General features: G+C 39.5%; 1 protein-coding gene and 1 pseudogene across 1 annotated transcript in view; both read left to right on the top strand.

The window, feature by feature from the left end:
* ATRNL1 (attractin like 1) overlaps positions 1–20,295 on the top strand; it is a 749,151-nt gene that overhangs the window by 149,559 nt on the left and 579,297 nt on the right. The window contains exons 14-17 of the mRNA XM_055118743.1: positions 6,346–6,478; positions 10,820–11,001; positions 13,608–13,821; positions 14,713–14,901. Of these exons, the coding sequence (XP_054974718.1) occupies positions 6,346–6,478; positions 10,820–11,001; positions 13,608–13,821; positions 14,713–14,901 (718 nt within the window). The remainder of the gene's footprint in view (positions 1–6,345; positions 6,479–10,819; positions 11,002–13,607; positions 13,822–14,712; positions 14,902–20,295) is intronic.
* Positions 12,027–12,698, top strand: LOC129399319 (proteasome subunit alpha type-2-like; annotated as a pseudogene).

The raw sequence follows: 20,295 nt of genomic DNA, 5'->3' as shown, positions 1-20,295 counted from the left end.
AAGCAATCATTCCGTTCTCAGTTTATTATAAACTTACTCTGTTATTTGGAACTCAGATTTGTTTCTTTAGAGTCTACTTTTTAAAAAAAATATGTTTTGGCTGGAGCGATAGCACAGTGGGGAGGGCGTTTGCCTTGCATGCGGCCCACCCGGGTTTGATTCCTCCATCCCTCTTAGCCTGGCAAGCTACTGAGAGTATCCCGCCCGCACGGCAGAGCCTGGCAAACTACCTGTGGCGTATTTGATATGACAAAAGCAGTAACAGTAACAACAATCGATGAACAACGGGACGCCAGTGCTACAGTGCATGTTTTGGGGTCACACAGTGTGGAAGGCAGGCCGTGATGGGGATTGAATCCAGGCCTCCTGTAAGGAAAGCCTGCACTCAGACTATCAGGCTGTCTCTCAGGCCTTAGGTTCTATTTTCAGATGCAGTAACTTTTACTTGCTTTCATTGAGGACAGAAAATTCCTTAAAGGACTAATGCATAAAAATTAATGCATAAAACACAATGCATAAGATGCATTTTAAAAGGTAGTTATGGCGGTGGACAGTGTCTTTTATATTGACAGACAGTACTGGTACAGGTAAGAACTGAAATTCTTTCCACGAAGTGATTGTGAGACATACACTTACAGTAACGTGGACTAATGCTTGTTTACATGCTCGATAAGTTTGTAAATTTTTATGTTGAACCTGAGGTGTTGATGGTGATAGTTTCCATTTTATCTGTCTGACTTTAGACCGGTGGTTCTCAGCTGGAGACACGTTTTTTCCTTCAAGTAACAATGGGTGATGTGGGTAGACATTTTTTATTGTCACAATAGTGAGGCTGCTACTGACATCTCTAGTAGATACAGGTCCATGATGCTGTTAAACATCCTGTAATCGATGAACAGCCTTCCCCCCACCAAAATAATACTTATTGGGGCTGGAGAGATAGTACAGCAGATAGGGTGCTTGCCTTGTACACACTGACCCAGGTTCAGTCCCTGGCATCCCATGTGGTCCCCTGAGCCCACCCGAGGAGAGAAGGCACTTGCCTTGTATGTGACTTGCTTGTTTGTGATCCTAGTTTGAATTCCCAGTACTGCAAATGGTTCCATGAATACTGCAAGGGGTCACTCCTGGGCACAGCACCAGTAACAGTCCCTGAAAAGTCACTGTCACTGTCATCCCGTTGCTCATTGATTTGTTCGAGCGGGCACCAGTAACATCTCTCACTGTGAGACTTATTGTTACTGTTTTTGGCATATCCACTACACCACGGGTAGCTTGCCAGGCTCTGCCGTGCGGGCGCAATACTCTCGGTAGCTTGCCGGGCTCTCCGAGAGGGGTGGAGGAATTGAACACGGGTCATTTGCATGAAAGTCAAATGCCCTACCTCTGTGCTATCGCTCCAGCGATAATAATAGTAATAATAATAATAATAATAATAATAATAATAATAATAATAATAATAAATTATCTTCCTCAAAATCTCAATAATGAGGTTGAAAGACACTAATTGAGGCTAAAGAATTTATAAAATTAACACTGTGGTAACTGAGAACAGATTATGAACAGCAAATTTTAACCTTTTAATTCTTCATTATAAAAGTACCTCTCTAGGGTACATAGAGCAATAGCGCAGCGGGTAGGGCGTTTGCCTTGCACGCGGCCAACCCAGGTTCGAATCCCAGCATCCCATCTGGTATCCTGAGCACCGCCAAGAGTAATTCCTGAGTGCATGAGTCAGAAGTAAAGGAGTAACCCCTGTGCATCGCTGGATGTGACCCAAAAACCAAAAAAAAAAAAAATCTCCATAATCTTTGTAGCCGGAAAGATAACACAGAAGTAAGGGCACTTGCCTTGCATGCTGTTGACCACAGTTTGATCCCTGGCACTGCATATTGTCCCCCGAGCACTGCAGGACTGAACCCCAAGCACACAGCCAGGAATAAGCCCAGATCACCCCTGCTTCGCCCCACTCAAACGAAAAAGTTCTCTGCTTTAAAAAGGAGATAAATCAATGGAAAGGGAAGTTTAAAGTAATTAATATTCATTAGAATTTAAAATTTGCTAATTGGATTACATCTTAAATAAATAATGTGTGTGTTTATTTTCTATTAAATATATGCTATTTTTTCACTGTCACTGTCATCCCCATTGCTCATCGATTTGTTCGAGTGGGCACCAGTAATGTCTCTCATTGAGAGACTTATTATTACTGTTTTTGGCATATCCAGTACGCCACGGGGAGCTTGCCAGGCTCTGCTGTGCGGGCTCGATACTCTTGGTAGCTTGCAGGGCTCTCCGAGAGGGGCGGAAGAATCGAACACGGGTCGGCCGCGTGAAAGGCGAATGCCCTACCACTGTGCTGTCGCTCCAGCCCATGCTATTTCTTAATTAAAAATTTTATTTTGTCATTAAAGATTATCTTTACAGATTCCAGGAAGTCATAACAAGCAAATAAAAGGAAGTTTGGCAAAAATAAATTAAAAATTTTTGATGCCTGTGGGATAGTTGAGGGCAGCCCTTGTATGAGGCTTATCCTGGTCACATCACTGATGCCACTTGGTCCTCTGAGCACCTTTGTAGGCAGCCGGTTTCCTTTTATGATTGTTGGTTTTATTTTAGTTTGACTTTTTAAATTTATCTATTTTTCACTGTAACGCAAAGTTTTTTGTGGCTACATGCATACGTTAGGACTTTTTTTGTTCTATTCCTGTGAAGAAAACCATCGGAATTTTGATATGGATTATGCTGAATCTGTATTTTGCTTCAAGTCGAGAAGCCCATTTTGACATTGTTATTTCTTCTGTTCCATGAGCATGAAATGTTTTTTCATTTCTTTGTGTCTTCAGTTTTTTCCAAAAAATGTTTTATATTTTATCTTATCTTACAATTGGCCTTTAGCACAGGTTTTTAAAATTATCATGGACTAAATTTAGATATGTTATCTGGTTCCTTTTGATGCAATTATAAATGGAATTGTTAAAAAAATATTTTTTACCAACACCTTTATTGCAAACCACAACACCTAGTCAGAGAGAGAGAACAAAAGGGAATTCCCTGCCATAGTGGCAGGGTGGGGTTGGGGGAGACGAGACTGGGGAGGGGGGGAGGGATGTTGGGTTTACTGGTGGTGGAGAATGGGCACTGGTGAAGGGAGGGGTTCTCAAACTTTGTATGGGGGAAACATGAGCACAAATATGTATGGATCTGTAACTGTACCCTCACGATGACTCTCTAATTAAAAATAAACTAAAAAAAAAATCTCAGGGCTAGGATGAATGGAGACGTTACTGGTGCCCGCTCGAGCAAATCGATGAACAATGGGATGACAGTGATGCAGTGAACCTCCATGTAATTCTGAATCAGGCAGCTCAAAGAATCTAATGGGGATGATGAATGAACACCCTCCCCCAGTACAACATCTTACACACTGAAGCTCAATGGATGTTAGTTGAATGAATAAATGATTCATGCCCTGGTCTCAGAAATGAAAAAAAAAATTTTTTTTACTTCTAGGCACTCTACTGTCAAGAGTAGGGTTCCATGCAGGAAATGTTCCAGCACCACATCTTCAGCAGAGTGTCTGCTTCTCTCTGCTGGTGTCCCACGGACTCCCCCCCACCCCATAATTGTTTATGTTGAAACATAGTGGGCTTTTTTATATTTACTTTTGTAGTCAACACCTTTACAGTATTCATTTATTCTAGTATTTTAGTGAGTGTCCTATGTATGATATCACATCATCTATAACTTATGACAGTTTTACTTATTTTCTACTTTTAATACCTTTGACTTATTTTTTTCTGGCCTAAATGTTTTATTTAGTACCTATACTATGTTGATTAATAATGGTGAGAGTGAGCATATTCTGACTTATTCCTGGTTGTAGCACAAAGGGCATTCAGTTTTTCACTGTTGAATATGATAAAGGCCAAACTGTGAAAACAACCTAAGTTCCCATTAATATATGAGTAGAGATAGATGTGGTATATGTTTGCATATAGGATATTCTGCAGGTCCAAAAATGAAATTCTTACATTTGCACAGCACATCTAGGCCTTGAGGGAATCGTGCTAAGTGAAAGAAATCGGATGGAAAAAGATGAAATATGGTTTCACTTAATGTAGAAGAGAAAGAAAAGAAATGAAACAAAGCAAACTTTAGGTTCTGGTTATGAGGAAAACGGGATGGGAGTGTAAAATAGGCAAATCATAGTTGTGTATTGTTGTATGGAAACTGGATTTTCAGTAATGATCATAATATTGAATAAACATAAGGTTGCATACCTGAACTGTTATGAAACATTTCATTAATAAAAACAAATTGCAAATAGATTTTTATTTAAAACTTTGAGTGGAGTTGTGAATTTGTGTTTAGACACTTATACTGAGTGAAAACACGTTCTGAATAATTGTTAAGTTACACTTAAATCAAGTATTCTTTTTAGGAAGTAAACTTTGCTATATGCTATGATTTTGAAAATGATGTATTAGTACTACCCATCTGTACTTTAGATCTTGATATACTGTATCATTTAAAGAGTTTTACCAGAATGTTTGGTATAGATACTCCAAATCTGAGGATTTAGTGTGAATGGTGTCCATTGCTGTCCCATTTCTATGCTTAATCCTCTTTGCTGCAGGTTGTATGTTTTAGGTGCTCAAATAACCTGCTTATTTAAAAAATATTATATTTAAAAAATCCTAAATTATATGTAATTTACATGTGTTATATATAATTTATACATAAACATATGTTTATATATAAATATATATCTAAATATCTATAACAAGCTGGGTCGCATTTCCCTGACCCTGAAAGAGCCTCGAATGCAGCATCATTGGGAAGGATGAGTAGAGAGATGCTTCTAAAATCTCAGGGCTAGGATGAGTGGAGAGGTTACTGAGACCGCTCAAGAAATTCAACAATCAACGGGATGATGATGATGATGATGATGATGATGATGATGATGATGATGATGATGATGATGATGATGATGATAATGATGATATATCTATATTTCAGAATGACCATCAGTGGTGTTTCCATTTACAATCAGCTTACTATTATACATCTGCTTGATTAGGCTAAAAAAATGCCATCCGTGTTTAAGAATAACACTTTCTTGATTACATTCGTCCTTTGTGTGACTGAAATTAATTTCATCTCTTATCAATATCAGTAAATAATTGTGGCATTGTAGCACTGTCATCCCAAACTTCTTGTTACTGTTTTTGGTATATCGAATACGCCACGGGTAGCTTGCCAGGCTCTGCCATGCGGGCAGGATACTCTCGGTAGCTTGCCTGGCTCTCCGAGAGGAATGGAGGAATCAAACCTGGGTCGGCCGTGTACAAGGCAAACACCCTACCTGCTGTGCTATCGCTCCAGTCCATCAGTAGAGTTAAGTAAATATATTTTCCTTTAGGTGCTAAATATTTGGAAATATACTCTAATGGTTATATTGAATAATACTAGAATTTATACTGTTTGAAGGACTGGAGCGATAGCACAGCAGGTAGGGCAAAAGAAGATGGGACTGGGGGGCTTGGAGTATGACATTCTTTTTTTTCTCCCTGAGACAGCCCTAGGAATATCAGAGCTGACTTTTAGGAGTTAGCTTTTGTCATAGATACTGATAAGAATCATGTGAAGTAGCAAATCTTGTGACATATTGGGGCCTGCACACAAGCTTCTCTGTTGGCTGTCTGTTTTAAATTTTTCAATCTTTAATGTTTAGCCTCTTTGTGCTGGAATTAGTTGAATTTTAATGATATTGTGTGATAAGATTGATCAGAACATAGCTTTTGCAGTTTCCTTGGAGGCTTGATGCAGGAAATGTGACAGATACAGGGAAAAGCATCAGTTAACATAAAGGCATTGTGCAGCATCCCTGAAAGTCAAATCTCTGTGAGCAACTGAGAGAAAAACGTGTCTCTGTCGATTGTATTGTATTTTGCTTAAGCATCATTTTAATATATGCTACTTGTCTCTTCATTTTCAGAGATCTTGCAGAATATTTTCATTAGCTAGAATTCTTTTATATAATCTTAAGAGAAATGACTTTATTTCTTGAAATAGAAACTTGTTATCTGATTTAGAACAAAAGGTTACTTGAGTGTCTGTTTTGTAATTTGCCACCCCCTAACCCCCCCTGCTCCCATCCCAATAGCCACATATTCCAACTTCAAGAGCTACACTTTAAAGAAATGATTGAGAGAATCTGATTGGGTCAGAATTGGACTGGGGGTTAAGAATAACAATTCACCTGGTGAATTTTATGTGGTGAAGTTGGAGCCACATTGCCGCCAAAAGTGCAAAATAACGTGCCTCCTCTCAATTTTCCAGTCTGTGAAAAACTACACCAAGTGTCATGTGAGAAATGAGCAGATTTGCAACAAACTTACCAGCTGTAAAAGCTGCTCCCTAAACTTGAACTGCCAGTGGGATCAGAGGCAGCAGGAATGCCAGGCTCTACCAGGTAAGAGTTGCAACTTGGCAACTGAGATTTATTAGAGTCTCAACAAGTGTCATTACAGTAAACGGTATCAAACAGTATCAAGAGCATTAAGAGCAGTACATTTTATAAAATTAAACCAGTAGCAAGCACACAATACTATTATAGTAATAACAGTAGTAATGTTTCCATAAGAGAAGTTGGTATCAGAAGTTGGCAACATCTCAAAAAATTAAAAATAAAATTACCATATGACCTATCAGTTCACTCATGAGTATTTATCTCATCAATACCAAAGGACTAATGAAAAAGGATACGGGATAGAGCGTCCCTTTTCCCCCACATCCACGCCAGCACTGGTTGCTTTTGTTCTTTTGAGCGTGTGCCAGTCTCTGTGGTGTGAGATGATATCTCATTGTTGTTTTGATTTGCATCTCCCTGATGACTAGTGATGTGGAGCATTTTTTCATGTGCCTTTTGGCCATTTCTATTTCTTTTTTGAGAAAACTTCTGTTCATTTCTTCTCCCCATTTTTTGATGGGGTTGGAGGTTTTTTTCTTATACAATTCTACTAGTGTCTTGTATGTCCTGGATATTAAACCCTTATCAGATGGGTATTTAACTTGTAACTATCTCACAGTGATTCAATAAATTAAAAAAAAAAAGGATACGGAACCACCTCTATGTTCATTGCAGTACTATTTGTAGCAGTCAAGATCTAAAAACAACTCAGGTGCCTATCAGAAAAGTGGGGAAAATAAATAATAGGAGATGTACATAATGAAATACTACTCAGCTCTAAGAATAGAGAAAATGTTGTGTTTTGCTGATACATGAGTAGAATTAGGGGGTGTCATGTTACGTCAGATAAGTCAGAAGGAGAAAGAAAAATCCCACCTATGATGTGTTACATAAGAAACAAAACAAGGCAATTTGCACTGTCCAACAGAAACAACTTATGCTCTAAAAGCAGAATTGAAATTACTGTGGGATGGGTGTAGACAAGAGGGATCTTTTGGACAGTGGAGGACAAACATTGGTACTTTGGTGGGTTTGATATGACAATATTGTATCCCTAAAACTTGCAAACATTTACACTCTTGTAAACTATTGCTATAATAATAATAACAATAATAATAATAATAACAATAACAACAACAACAACAACAATAATAATAATAGTCTTTATAGAAGTAGCCAAAGGGGAATTTTTAAGGTATATTTTCTTCTAATTCTCTTAACATTTTCTTTTTATATTTTTTTGCTTTTCGGGTCACACCCGGGGATGCACAGGGTTACTCCTGGCTCTGCACTCAGGAATTACTCCTGGCGGTGCTGGGGGACTATATGAGATGCTGGGAATCGAACCTGGGTCGGCCACGTGCAAGGCAGATGCCCTACCCACTGTGCTGTCACTCCAGCTCCCACTCTTAACATTTTCAAGGATTTTTAACTTTGAAATAAATCTTGGTTTTATTCCTGGATTTAGACATCAAGTGGATTTTATCAGAATTCTTGGGATCAGAGATACTTCTCTCTTAAAAATAGAAAAATAGCACTCAGGTTAATAATTGTCAGATTTTGTAAATGTTAACATTTTTACATGTTTATTTTATTTTTTAAGTGCCCTTTGTTTTAAAACTGAAGTGCATTTTACTAAATGTTTTTTTTATTATAATTGGGACATTTATATTATGTGACTTTACTAGAACCTAATATGTTCTAGTATTAGGCCAGACAAAAACCCACTTTAATAAGTAATTATTTTTTCACACTAAACATTCTTATTAAACCCTAAGTACTTTTTGTTTTAAATATAAAAGAAGAAAAGGAAAAAGTATTGTATTTCCCTGGCCACTTTCATTTTTCTTGTTATGCAGATAAACTGAGGCACCTCATTAAGTGACTTCCTTGAAACTACAGATCTTGTAAATGGTAGACATAAATTTAACTCCTGTCTCTGTTTAGTATTTTGCTTTTTATATACCAGGAATTCGTTTTGTTTTTTTAATTATTTCTATAGAGAAAATTCTGAGCCCTTAGTAATTCTAAAACGTTTGGAAAATTGCATCACAGGATTTATATTTTTATTACAAGTACATGTAATAAGGTAAACATTAGATTGTCTTTAGGGTTTTGTAATGTTTAAGATTAAGTTTTTTTAATATGGATTTTTAAAGCGCTTAAATAGTGATAGTATGCGTGTGTGTTTACCTTTTGAAAATTAGAGACTACTAATTTTGTAGGCAGGATTTAAGAAGCAATTGTGAGTTGAAACTTCCTTCAGAATAGTACCCATTTCTACGAGTCAACCCTAAAATTAACAGTGGATCAGTAACAATATTTAAAAATCTGTTTAGAAAAAGTACATCCTGGATTAAAATAAGATTTAACTAAAGTAATTTATATATTTGAAAGAAAACTGTTTTTGTAAGAAGGAAATTTCATTACTGGTGGCAGTTTGGAGAAATAATAGTGATATAAAATAAAAATAATATTTACTATAATATGGTCTGAATGTAATATAACTTTATGTTAGTGTGCTGATAAATCATGGTTAATGAATGTCAGATAACTTTATAATTTATAACTTTATAAATTTATATTAGAAACATTTAATTATAAGTTGGACTCTGTGGATAAACTAATATTATCAAACATTTTTATGTTTATATTATTAGGAAAACCTGAGTCATTATGTACAAACAAATATTAGAAAGCAGTGACTTTCACTTCTTTACTAAACATACAGGTCCTCTCTACAGGTATAATGAAATAATCAAAGGTATTAATTGCACCAATAGAGTACATCTGGGCTAAGGACAGTCAACTTGAGGGATAAATAACTGCAGTTAAAGGAATAATTTTTAAATTGCTTTTGTTATGTGCTATTTTTCTATTGAGATTTCTAACATTTTGTACATTAGATCTTTGGAGATAGAGAAAATGAGATTTATTTGTTTAGATTTCAAATACCAGAACACTTGACTGACACAGAAATCTACTAACAAAATCCTCTGGCAAAGATCAACGACCCTCCACCCAGACCCAATTCTAGGGTGTATTTTGGCTTGGTCAGTGGTATCTTTTGCTTTGAGAAAATTGGTGGTTTTTATTTTTTATTAGACATTTTTTTTTATTATTCCATTACCACATTTCTTTCTTTTCTTCTTTTAACTTTTTAATTGAAATATTGTAAGATAGACTCTTACAATCTTACAAAGCTGTTCATGATTGGATTTCTGTCTTACAGTATTTCAACACCCATCCCTACACCAGTGTATATTTATTTCCCAGCACCAGTGTCCCTGGGTTTCCTCCAATCACCCCTCACCCTCACTTCCAAGCCTGCCTCTATGGCAGGCACTTTTCTCTCTGTCTCTCTGTCTCTGTCTCTGTCTCTGTTTCCCTCTCTCTCTCTCTCTCTCTCTCTCTTACTCTGTTTCTCTCTCTCTCTCTCTCTCTCTCTCTCTCTCTCTCTCTCTCTTCTGTCTCTCTCTCCTCTCCCCACCCCTTTTGGGCATTGCGGTTTGCAATATTGATACTGAAAGGTTATCCAGAATATCTCTTCACCTACTTTAAACACTCAGATCTTGTCCAGCGCAATCATTCCCAGCTATTATTGTCATACTGGTCTCTCCACTCTCTTAACCTAACCTCAACTCACACACACTTGTAATTGATTCCAACCATTGACCAGTTCTGCTATCCCCTGTTTTCCCTGGCTATGGACATTCGTCTTCTACTGTATATATATAAATACATATATATTTTTTAATATACTACAAATGAATGCAGTCATTCTATATCTGTCCCTCTCCTTATTCATTTCACCCAGCATGATACTCTCTTTGTCCAATTTACAGGCAAATTTCATAACTTCATTTTTCCTAACAGTTGCATAATATTTCATTGTGTAGATGAAATCAGCACGTTTTAATAGTTGTTATAGAGCAGTGACATTTTATGTTTAAGAATTACATCAAAGGGACTTGGAATATAGTGCAAAGGATGGAAAAGTGGTCACTGCTTATGGAAACTGAGGTTCAGTCCCTGATTCCAGGCATTACCCAAGTACCACCTACGAGGCTCCTGAGCCTGAATTGTCCCCAGGCACCAATGGATGCAACTCCAACCATCACTGATTATGAAAAAAAATTACAATCTCCTGTTGTTATTCTCAAAATTACAAAGACGTTTTTGGAGTATTTAAAATATTTATCTTTTTATTGTTGAAATTTCTTTTTTCCATTGCTGAAATTTCTAAAACAAATATGAAAGTTATGTTTATAATTTTAAAATTACTGAAAAACGAGCATGCTTTGTAGTAATTGAAAAATAAGAATATGATTTTCTTTCGAACAGCTCATCTTTGTGGAGAAGGATGGAATCATATCGGTGATGCATGTCTCAGGCTCAATTCCAGTAGAGAAAGCTATGATAATGCCAAACTTTATTGCTATAATCTTAGTGGAAATCTTGCTTCATTAACAACCTCAAAAGAAGTCGAATTTGTTCTGGATGAAATACAAAAGTATACACAACAGGTAACAGCTGTGTTTACTCATGTAATGGAAATGTGTCAGTAATTTCATAATTATTAGTAATAACAAATTCTGTTTTTAAATACAGTAGTATGCAAAAATAGAACAGGTTTCAAATGAGAACTAATTTTGGATTATGCTACATGTACATTTTGTAATTTACTTAAATCTTATTTTTTATAGAGTATGTCATTATCTTGTCTTACTTTATTTTACATTATCTTGCATTATTTCATGTAGACCTAGTACATGTGCATAAAATGTAAGGATTTATTTTGATTTTAATTTGAGATGTCCCTTATAATTAAATCTGTAGACTAACCATTGTTTATATATGTGCATGAGTGAAAGAGAGAGTAATTTATGATTTTAACTAACTTTATCCTGTTTTATTGGTAGAGATTTACTTGAAACATTATAATAAAAGTTGGTAGGATTAAAGACTATATTTTAAACTGTATAGAAGGTGCTAAAATACATAGCACTTGGAAGAACATTCATTTTCTAGGGAATCTTAGGAAAATATTTTCATAGGAAATTATAACCTTCCGAACAATTATATCGAATACCAAATTATAGGACATATCTAAGGAGAATTTACAGTAGTTTCTATTCTTGGGTTATTAAAATATGGTCACATGTTAATAGATTCACTAGGAGACTCAAAACAATTCAGTAATCTAGTTTTTCAAATGTATTTTTAGTTCACGTACTTGCTTGAAATACATAAGCTGTCATCTCAGAATTTTGAAAAACTTGTTTAGAAAACAAAGCAAAAACTCAGTATAGGGGGCTGGAGCGAAAGCACAGTAGGTAGGGCGTTTGCCTTGCACGGGGTCGACCCGGGTTTGATTCCCAGCATCCCATATGGTCCCATGTGCACTGCCAGGCGTAAATCCTTAGCGCAGAGCCAGGAGTAACCCCTGTGCATTGTTGGGCGTTACCCAAAAAAAAAAGCAAAAAAAAAAACAACCCCAAAAAAACCCTTAGTCTAGATCAAAAGTAAGTGATGAGGCTAAACATTAACGATGCCCCGGTCTGGGCTGCAGCATGCTTGGGTCCGTGGGCCTGGCTTGCTGCGTGAAGATGGTGGGTGGAGCGTGGCGGCAGCTACTCCCCGACTGCGCTCAGCCCACCTGGTGCATGTGTCCAATAAATATGCCGTGGCTGCCGTGGCTGGAGGAGCCTCTTCTGTGAGAATTAAAGCAGCAAAGGGTGTTGAATTGGCAACTAGAGAAGAAACAAAATCCACCGTGTGTGATGAGTGAAGCGTGTGCAAAGTGGAACCAACCGCCAAGGATACAGGCTTGATGTGTAGTGGCAGGGACCGACTGCAGGGGCTTCATGCACCACCTTGGTGGTGCAAGAATCTACCCAGTCAGGTGGCATGCGTCCGTTTGGAGTTTCTTCTCTGGGGCTGGAACGGGGGGGCGACCCTGTTGATTCATTCAGATTCCCGCCAGAGCGCACTTTGCATGGAAAGCAACTGCCATGGAAAAGAATTATGTGATTGGGAGAACGTTTCCTTGAAAAAAAGATATTATGAAGATCTGTCACTTCTTACAGTCATCTTACCCCTAAAAGAAAGCTTTGCAGGGCAAATGACAGAAGGTCACGTAGCCGTTGGGATCTGGAATGAAGCTGGATTTAGGAGACTTACTCCTACAGAAGTTAAGGATTACATGATTGCCATAGCCTAAAAACGAAATGACTGAAAATCTGGAATTTCAGATCATCTATCTACTTAAAGATGTTTAAAGGATGTTTTGTTTTGCAGACTTTTTTGCATATTAATTTCTACATGGTTTAATGGACTGATGCTTTTAAGTTGACAGAAGTCATAAGAAACTATGAGATTCAAAAATCTCGACTTGGTCCTATACTCAGCCTAGTGACAAATATACACACCCATACATAGAGATGTTAGCTCACAGTGATATAATTTTACTACAGATAATGGAGATATATTTTTAATTTGACTATTTCTTTGAAAATTATATTAGACCCAGCAGTAATAGTAATGTGCTAAAGTTTTTAATCTTGTCTCATAAGGTACATACTATGTTAGACATTTATATTGTATTTTGCAGAGAATTCTGAGATCCATAAGGGCCAAATCATTGGTCTAACTCATGTAGTTAAACACATGCACTACATTTTGAAATTATGTTTTTACTTGTAAATATCATCGCTCTTCACAGAAAATTCAAAAATAGTATTGGCAAGGCATAAGGAAAAAATACAGCAATAACCTTTCCATTTGGGGCAGTCTGGAAAAATGGTGACCTGCTAACTTGTCTGTGTTTGAGGTCAATCTACTTCGAGCATCTTAATGCGTTAAGCAAGATTTTTTTTTCTGTCTAGAATTTAAATGTATTAGCACCCATCCGTTATTTTATACATTCATATTTAAAAATAGCTTTCAACTTTATAACATTCTCCAAAGTGTTCTGGGACGGTTTTGATCTGCCCCCAGAATTTGTTAGCCACGGATGCGCTCTACAGTCCTCCAATGTCATTTGTCAGGATAGTGACTTTTTTTGCTCAGGAGCGGGTCACGCGTGCCCCCTGCCTGACGGTTCTGACTGCCCCTTTCTCTGTGTGTGCAGAAAGTCTCGCCGTGGGTAGGCCTGCGCAAGATCAACATTTCCTACTGGGGCTGGGAGGACATGTCTCCGTTCACCAACACCTCGCTGCAGTGGCTGCCTGGAGAGCCCAATGACTCTGGCTTCTGCGCGTACCTGGAACGGGCCGCCGTGGCGGGGCTCAAAGCCAATCCTTGTACGTCCATGGCAGATGGCCTCGTCTGTGAAAAGCCTGTGGGTAAGTGGTCGATCAACGGGGATCTTAGAAATGTAGTATTTCCTTGGGGCTGGAGCGATAGTACAGCGGGTTGGGCGTTTGCCTTGCACCTGGCTGACCCGGTTCGATCCCGGGCATCCCATATGGTCCCCCAGCACTGCCAGGAGGAATTCCTGCATGCACAGCCAGGAGTAACCCCTGAACATCGCTGGGTGTGATCCGAAAAGGAGGGGAAAAAAAAAGAAAATGTAGCATTTCCATTTCCTCTCTTTCCATATTTTTCTTTCAAAGGGGGTGGGGGAGGTTCTATGTGCATGATGTAGATTCTACCATCTTATTGGGATGCTGATTTTTATGCCAATATCTTTCCAATAGATGTGACAAATATTGGATTTTATGTAGAGGTCATTTGGTAATTCTCTTTGTTTATATCAGAGACATGCGCTCTGATCAAATTTATTTCGATAAGGTCCAACATGGTTATGGACAGAGTTGCAGCTGGGACATGAAATAATGACTATGTCTATTGTTTTTCATCAGCAGATAGAAATATCAATTCATACATTGCATTTCAGTGTATAATTTTCGTTATAGGGTGCTGGGAATCAAACCCGGGGCCTCTTAGATGCAAAGCATGCACTCTCCACCCTGAACTACTCCCCCAGCCCCGATAATCTTTTTAAATTCTACAACTCGGTGTACTTTGTGACCATTCCCAGCGACAACGTGCAAATCGGGTGACAAATTTAACAAGTGTCACCACTTTCATTTTCATTGGCCATGTCTTTAATGCTGTCACTTTCGTGCCCCGCTGGGACAGTAGCTAAAGAGCCAATCAAAGGAGCTGGCTTTGCTGTGCCTTCCCGTGCCCCTGCGCAGAGGAGAGACGGGTGTCTGTGTGTTGTTTTCCAGTGAGTCCGAATCAGAACGCGCGTCCCTGCAAGAAGCCGTGCTCCCTGCGGACGTCGTGCTCCAACTGCACGAGCAACGGCATGGAGTGCATGTGGTGTAGCAGCACGCGGCGCTGCGTCGACTCCAACGCCTACATCATCTCCTTCCCCTATGGGCAGTGTCTGGAGTGGCAGACGGCCACCTGCTCCCGTAAGTGCCTGCTCACTCTGGCTTCCCGTTTTGCTGCAATGGAATCCTTTTCTGCGATGAAAAGAGCAATCAAATATTGGAAGAGTTTTTTTTTTCTTTTTAAGAAAGGGAAAATATTATGAAGGCCGGAGAGATTAGTGGAGCAGGGAAGACTTGCCTTCCACATGGCTGACTCCAGTTCTATATCTCCTGCACCGCATATGGTCCCCAGAGTATTGATTTAGGACCCTGAGCCCTAAGCACTACTAGGTGAGGCTCCACAATGAAAAAAAAAAAAAAGAAAGAAAAAGAGAAAGAAAAAATATGGTAACAATTGGTTTGAGTTTATGAATGCCTTAAAGCTTCAGTTGATCCTATACTGTAATTTTGAATACAGTAAGCAGTTGCCCCACGTGTTGATATTTTCCCAACTTTATGTCCCTTCTTAAAACTCCATGTGTAGGTTGCCAACAGCATAAACTTTATGGAAGAAGGTATTTGAAGGGTCACATATCTCTGGGCTATGCTTCTTGCTTCTTCAGTGCTTGTTGATCCAGCACAGTTCCCAGGATACCCCCTCTCCCCAATTCTTGGGATCAAACCCAGAACCTCATATGTGTACTGCTAAGTTGTATTCCCAGCCCCACATGACTGTGATTTTCTTTTAAAAGAATATTAAAAGTTTTGCAAGTTTAGAGTTACAGTTTCTTTTCCATTATATTTGAGTTTAGCAGCTCTGACAGGCATATCATCCTGTATTTCTCCAAGTGCATCAAGTCTCAGCATGTCACAGACGACAGGGCGGGGCAGTGCCGGACTTCCTGGGAGCAGGTCCTGAGTCTTCCTGGTCTCCCGCCTTGTAGGAGCTATGGGGAGGGGAAACCCCGGGTGTGTGACATAAGCACCTTGTGGTTAAAGAGAAGCCTTTCTCACACAAACCAACTACATCTATTTTTTTTTTTTTTTTGCTTCCAGAGGAATTGTGTAATTCTGTCTCAGCAGCCTGGTAGAAATTTATGATCACGTATAACTCCCGTTGCCTGGGAGGCTATAGAAAGTTCTGGACTCAGAACTCTGTGTTGGCGTAAAACTTGGTTTATTTGTGCACAGCTCACCTTCTGATAATGGAGCTTATCAAAAAAGTGACATGCAGGGAGCACGAACAATTGATGCGTTTGGACTTGTAATAAGGCCGAATTCCTCCGGCATCTCCCACCGTTTGCTTTCCAGTGTTGAGTGTATTCACTCCCGACCCACTAATCGAAGTCTGTCCCTCTTGTGATTGATTCGGACTTTATGTCCTTATTTATGCTTTACTGTGGCCCAGGAGCTAGAGGCAGCTGTAGAACTATTTAAGATTGGGTTCAAGTTTATGTCCACCCAGGAATACAGTGTTTGAACACAGCAAAGTGCCATTCTCACCTGCTCAGTCCTGAGAGGCAGATAGAAATGAGAGTCATATTTTGTACTTTTTTTGTTTGCCCATTTCCCAACTCCCAACTGGCTGGTAAATTCACTAGCCTACAAGTTCCGGGAGGCCTTTGTTTTTGTTTTTTTTGATTTTGTTTTTTCCTTTTCCTCCCAGTGATTTGACCCACACACACAGGGCTTGCAGTGAGTGAATCGAATTAGCGTGTGGTTGCGTTTATGGAGCTGCAGTTGCAGTGTGGTGGATGAGACAGATTAGTAGGCACTTGAATTTAGTGTGGATTAAATTGAAAGGTATTTGATGGTTAGGGAAGAAACATTTTTTTCAGTGTCCATAAGGAATTGTCCCCAGGATTCAGTTATTCCCAATTCTAGTTCCTTTCTTTTAATCATTGCTCTGAGCTCTACATGTCACCTTAGTAACTCTTGTAGGTTTATCTAAGTTTTTGCCTTAATCAACTACCTTCCCTCTCTTCCTGTCCCTTCTAGAAGACACATGCTCATATTTAAAAAAATTTATTTTCATAAGCTTGTTCACATTAATTGATTACATTCAATATTTCAACACCAATCCCACCATCATTACACCTTCCCACCACCATTATTTTGAATTTTCCCACCACCCTTCAAGCCTGCCTGCCAGAGGCAGATGCTAGATAATTTAATTTCTATTGCTTTTTATGCATATCAAAATGGCTGTGAGCTTCTGGAATTCTAAAATTGTAAATGGTTGGGGTCCAGAGACATCTCTGTAGGGAGCCAGTTCATTTTGAGATTCATTTGTGAGTCTCTGGATCAAGGCCGTTGATGCTCTGAGATGCTGCCCGGAGGCTGATTGTGGGTGTGACAGCCAGGACCCCAACCGGGTGGGGAGACAGGAAGGGCCCTCCTGTCTCTGCTGCTGCCATGTAGCCTGGAGTCTTAGTCCTTGAACCTGCGTACCTGGGTTTTGCTTCTGGAAGCTCATGGACATCAGGGTTTCATCGGGGTGGGCCGAGAGGGCACACCTGCTTTATCTGAGATGCCCAGGTGGAATAGGCTCAGTGCTGGTCCAGAGATCTTCAGTGAGCTACATGCTGCTTTTTTCAGCTCGGGGCAGGCATCACTATAGATTGTTACTCTTACTTTCTTGGTTATTTTCTGGACTTCCATCTGGACACAGTGGCTCCCTTCCCCAGGGCATTGCACAGTGAATGGGGGGGAGGGGTCGCTGTTTGAGTGGACTCACTTCATCTCTCTAAGAAGAGATCTTTCCCCCTCTAAGATCTAGGGTGTTCTTCCTCAGTCAGCAGCTTCTGATTGTTTCAGAGAGTTTTGATCCATTTTGGTTGTGTTTCTGCGCACCTGGAGGTTTGCTCCTGGCTGCAGTGGCCCTCAGACAGGTCGGCTACCCAGTCTTAGTCCATCCTGCTCAAATGAATGGCTTGCTTTCTTTTTTATTTTTGGATTAATTTGTTTTTTAATTGAATCAATACACAGTTATACAATTGATCATGATTGGGTTTGACTATATTCATTTGTGGGATATAAAAAAAAATAGTACGAGACTAATATCCTAGTCCAGGAAAAACAGGGGCCAGGAGGACTGTTCAGTGCTTGGAAGCTTGCCATAAGTGTGTAATGGGTGAAGGGCAGTCAGGATAGAGAAGGGACCAGTATGACAATAATAGCTGGGAATGATCACTCTGAATATTGAAAATAGGTAAAGGATATATACATGATAACCTTTCAGTATCTGTATTGCAAACTATAATGCCCCAAAAGCTGGGGGGGAGAGTGAGCGAGTGAGCAAGGGGGGAGACAGAAAGCAGGGGGGAGGGAGGAAGGGAGGAAGAGAGGGAAGGAAAGAGAGGGAGGGAGAGAAAGAAAATGAGAGGGGGAGGGAAAGAAATACCTACCATAGGCCATAGAGGGAGACAGGGGGCAGGAGGGGAAAAAAAACTGGGGACTTTGGTGGTGGGACATGGTTGGGTTCCAGTCATACAGTGTTCCAAGACCTGTCCCTTAACCAGTGACTTTCTCACTTGGTGGTCACAAGCTGTTGAAGACAATGCCGGTAGAGGCTCTGGCTCTTGCAGACTTTCTGTCCTTCCCCGGGGGAATGCCCTCCCACCTCTCAAGTAGACTTGTGAGGAAAAAGAAGGAAAATGGAGTCATCGGTGTTACTTTATTCCAAGCTATATGACAAAGTGGCAGTAATCAAAGCTGTGTGGCATTATAATAGAACAGGCACAGGGTTCAGTGGAGTAGAACTAAAAAACTATAAATAAATCCACCCAGTTACTGACATTTAATTTATGGCAAAGGATCAGGTGAGAAATGAGACCATGCAGTGGATAAAGTTGTTTCTGTTCAAAACATTTGTTAGGAAAGCTGAACAGTTATGTAAAAATTGCAGCATATAACTTTATATACAAAATGAAGACCTTAATGTGATGAAAAACCAAATAAATTCAAATGAACTAAAGACCTTGATGCAAAGTGAAGCCAAACAATAATTTCTATTTGGTTAGCATGAGAAGTATATTTGGGACCTCAGCCTCAAGAGTAGAGGATATGAGACAAGAGATAATTGGTGCTATAGTGAAATTGAAAAGCTCTTATGAGGCAAAAGGATATAAACAGAATGAAAAGACATCACCCTACTAAGTGGGAGAAGGAATTTGCATACCTTATAGTTCATAAATGGTTAATACCCAAGTTATACTTAAAGAACTCATTCAGCTAAACAGTAAAAACCAACCCAATTCAAATCAAATGGGCAGAAAATTTGAATACATAGTTCTCTTATGGGGCTGGAGCAATAGCACAGTGAGTAGGACATGTGCCTTGCACGTGGCCGACCCGGGTTCATTTCCTCCGTCCCTCTCAGAGAGCCTGGCAAGCTACCGAGAGTATCCCGCCCACACGGCAGGACCTGGCAAGCTACCTGTGGCGTATTTGAGATGCCAAAAACAATAACAAGTCTCACAATGGAGACGTTACTAGTGCCCGCTCGAGCAAATCGATGAACAATGGGATGACAGTGCTACAGTGCTACAGTTCTCTTACAAAGACGTATAGATGGTGGTATGCAAAGGAAAGACAAGTTTACTTACTAATCATCAAGGAAATGAAAATAAAAGTTAGTGAGATTCCCTTCCTACCAGTGAACTGACTTACTTCAGAAGCAGTAGTAGCAAGTGTCCAAGAGGGCATGGAGAAAAAAAAGTCTTGTGCACTGGTGGTGTGAATGTTAGTCACACAGCCATTTTGGAAAACATTATAAAGCTTCCTTAAAATAGTCAATGCTTGGGGGTCCAGAGAGATAACACAGTGGGTAAGGCGCTTGCCTTGTAGGAACACAAACCTAGTTTTTTTCTTCACATCACATATAGTACCCCAACCCTTCTTGGAGTGATCCCTGAGCACCAGGCAAGAGAGAACCCTGAGCACACTGGGTATGTCCCCACCTCAAAAAATGTCAAAGATGGGGCTAACATATTCTCCGGTGGTTTCATATTAGGGACTCTGTAGAGAATTGAAAACAGTAGCATAAGAACAAATGGCCAATAGGTATATAAAAATGCTCTCCATAACTTATCAACAGGGAAATGCAAATCAAAACAGCAGTGTAGGAACAGATATAGGATGTTTTCATTAGAATAGCTGCAATCATTTGTGGTATACGTATGTATGTGTGTGTGTGTGTGTGTGTGTGTGTGTGTGTGTGTGTGTGTGTGTGTGTAGTCAAAGATGTATCCATGGCCAGGAAATACAGGGATTGGGAGGACTGCCCAATGGTTGGAATCAACCATAAGTGTGTGTGGGGCAGAGGGCAGGTACGATAGAGAAGGGACCAAGATGACAGTAATAGCTGGAAATGATCACGCTGGAGAGAACTGTGTTAAAAGTAGGTAAAGGGATATACTATCTGTATTGCAAACACAATGTTCAAGAGAGAGGTGGAGAGAAAAGGAGAGGAGAGGAGAGAAGAGAAGTGCTTAG

This window comes from Sorex araneus, chromosome 11 (assembly GCF_027595985.1).
Source record: "Sorex araneus isolate mSorAra2 chromosome 11, mSorAra2.pri, whole genome shotgun sequence".
Classification (NCBI taxonomy): Eukaryota; Metazoa; Chordata; class Mammalia; order Eulipotyphla; family Soricidae; genus Sorex; species Sorex araneus.
Note: the sequence above shows the minus strand (reverse complement) of the source record. Positions and strands in the feature narration are given on the sequence as shown.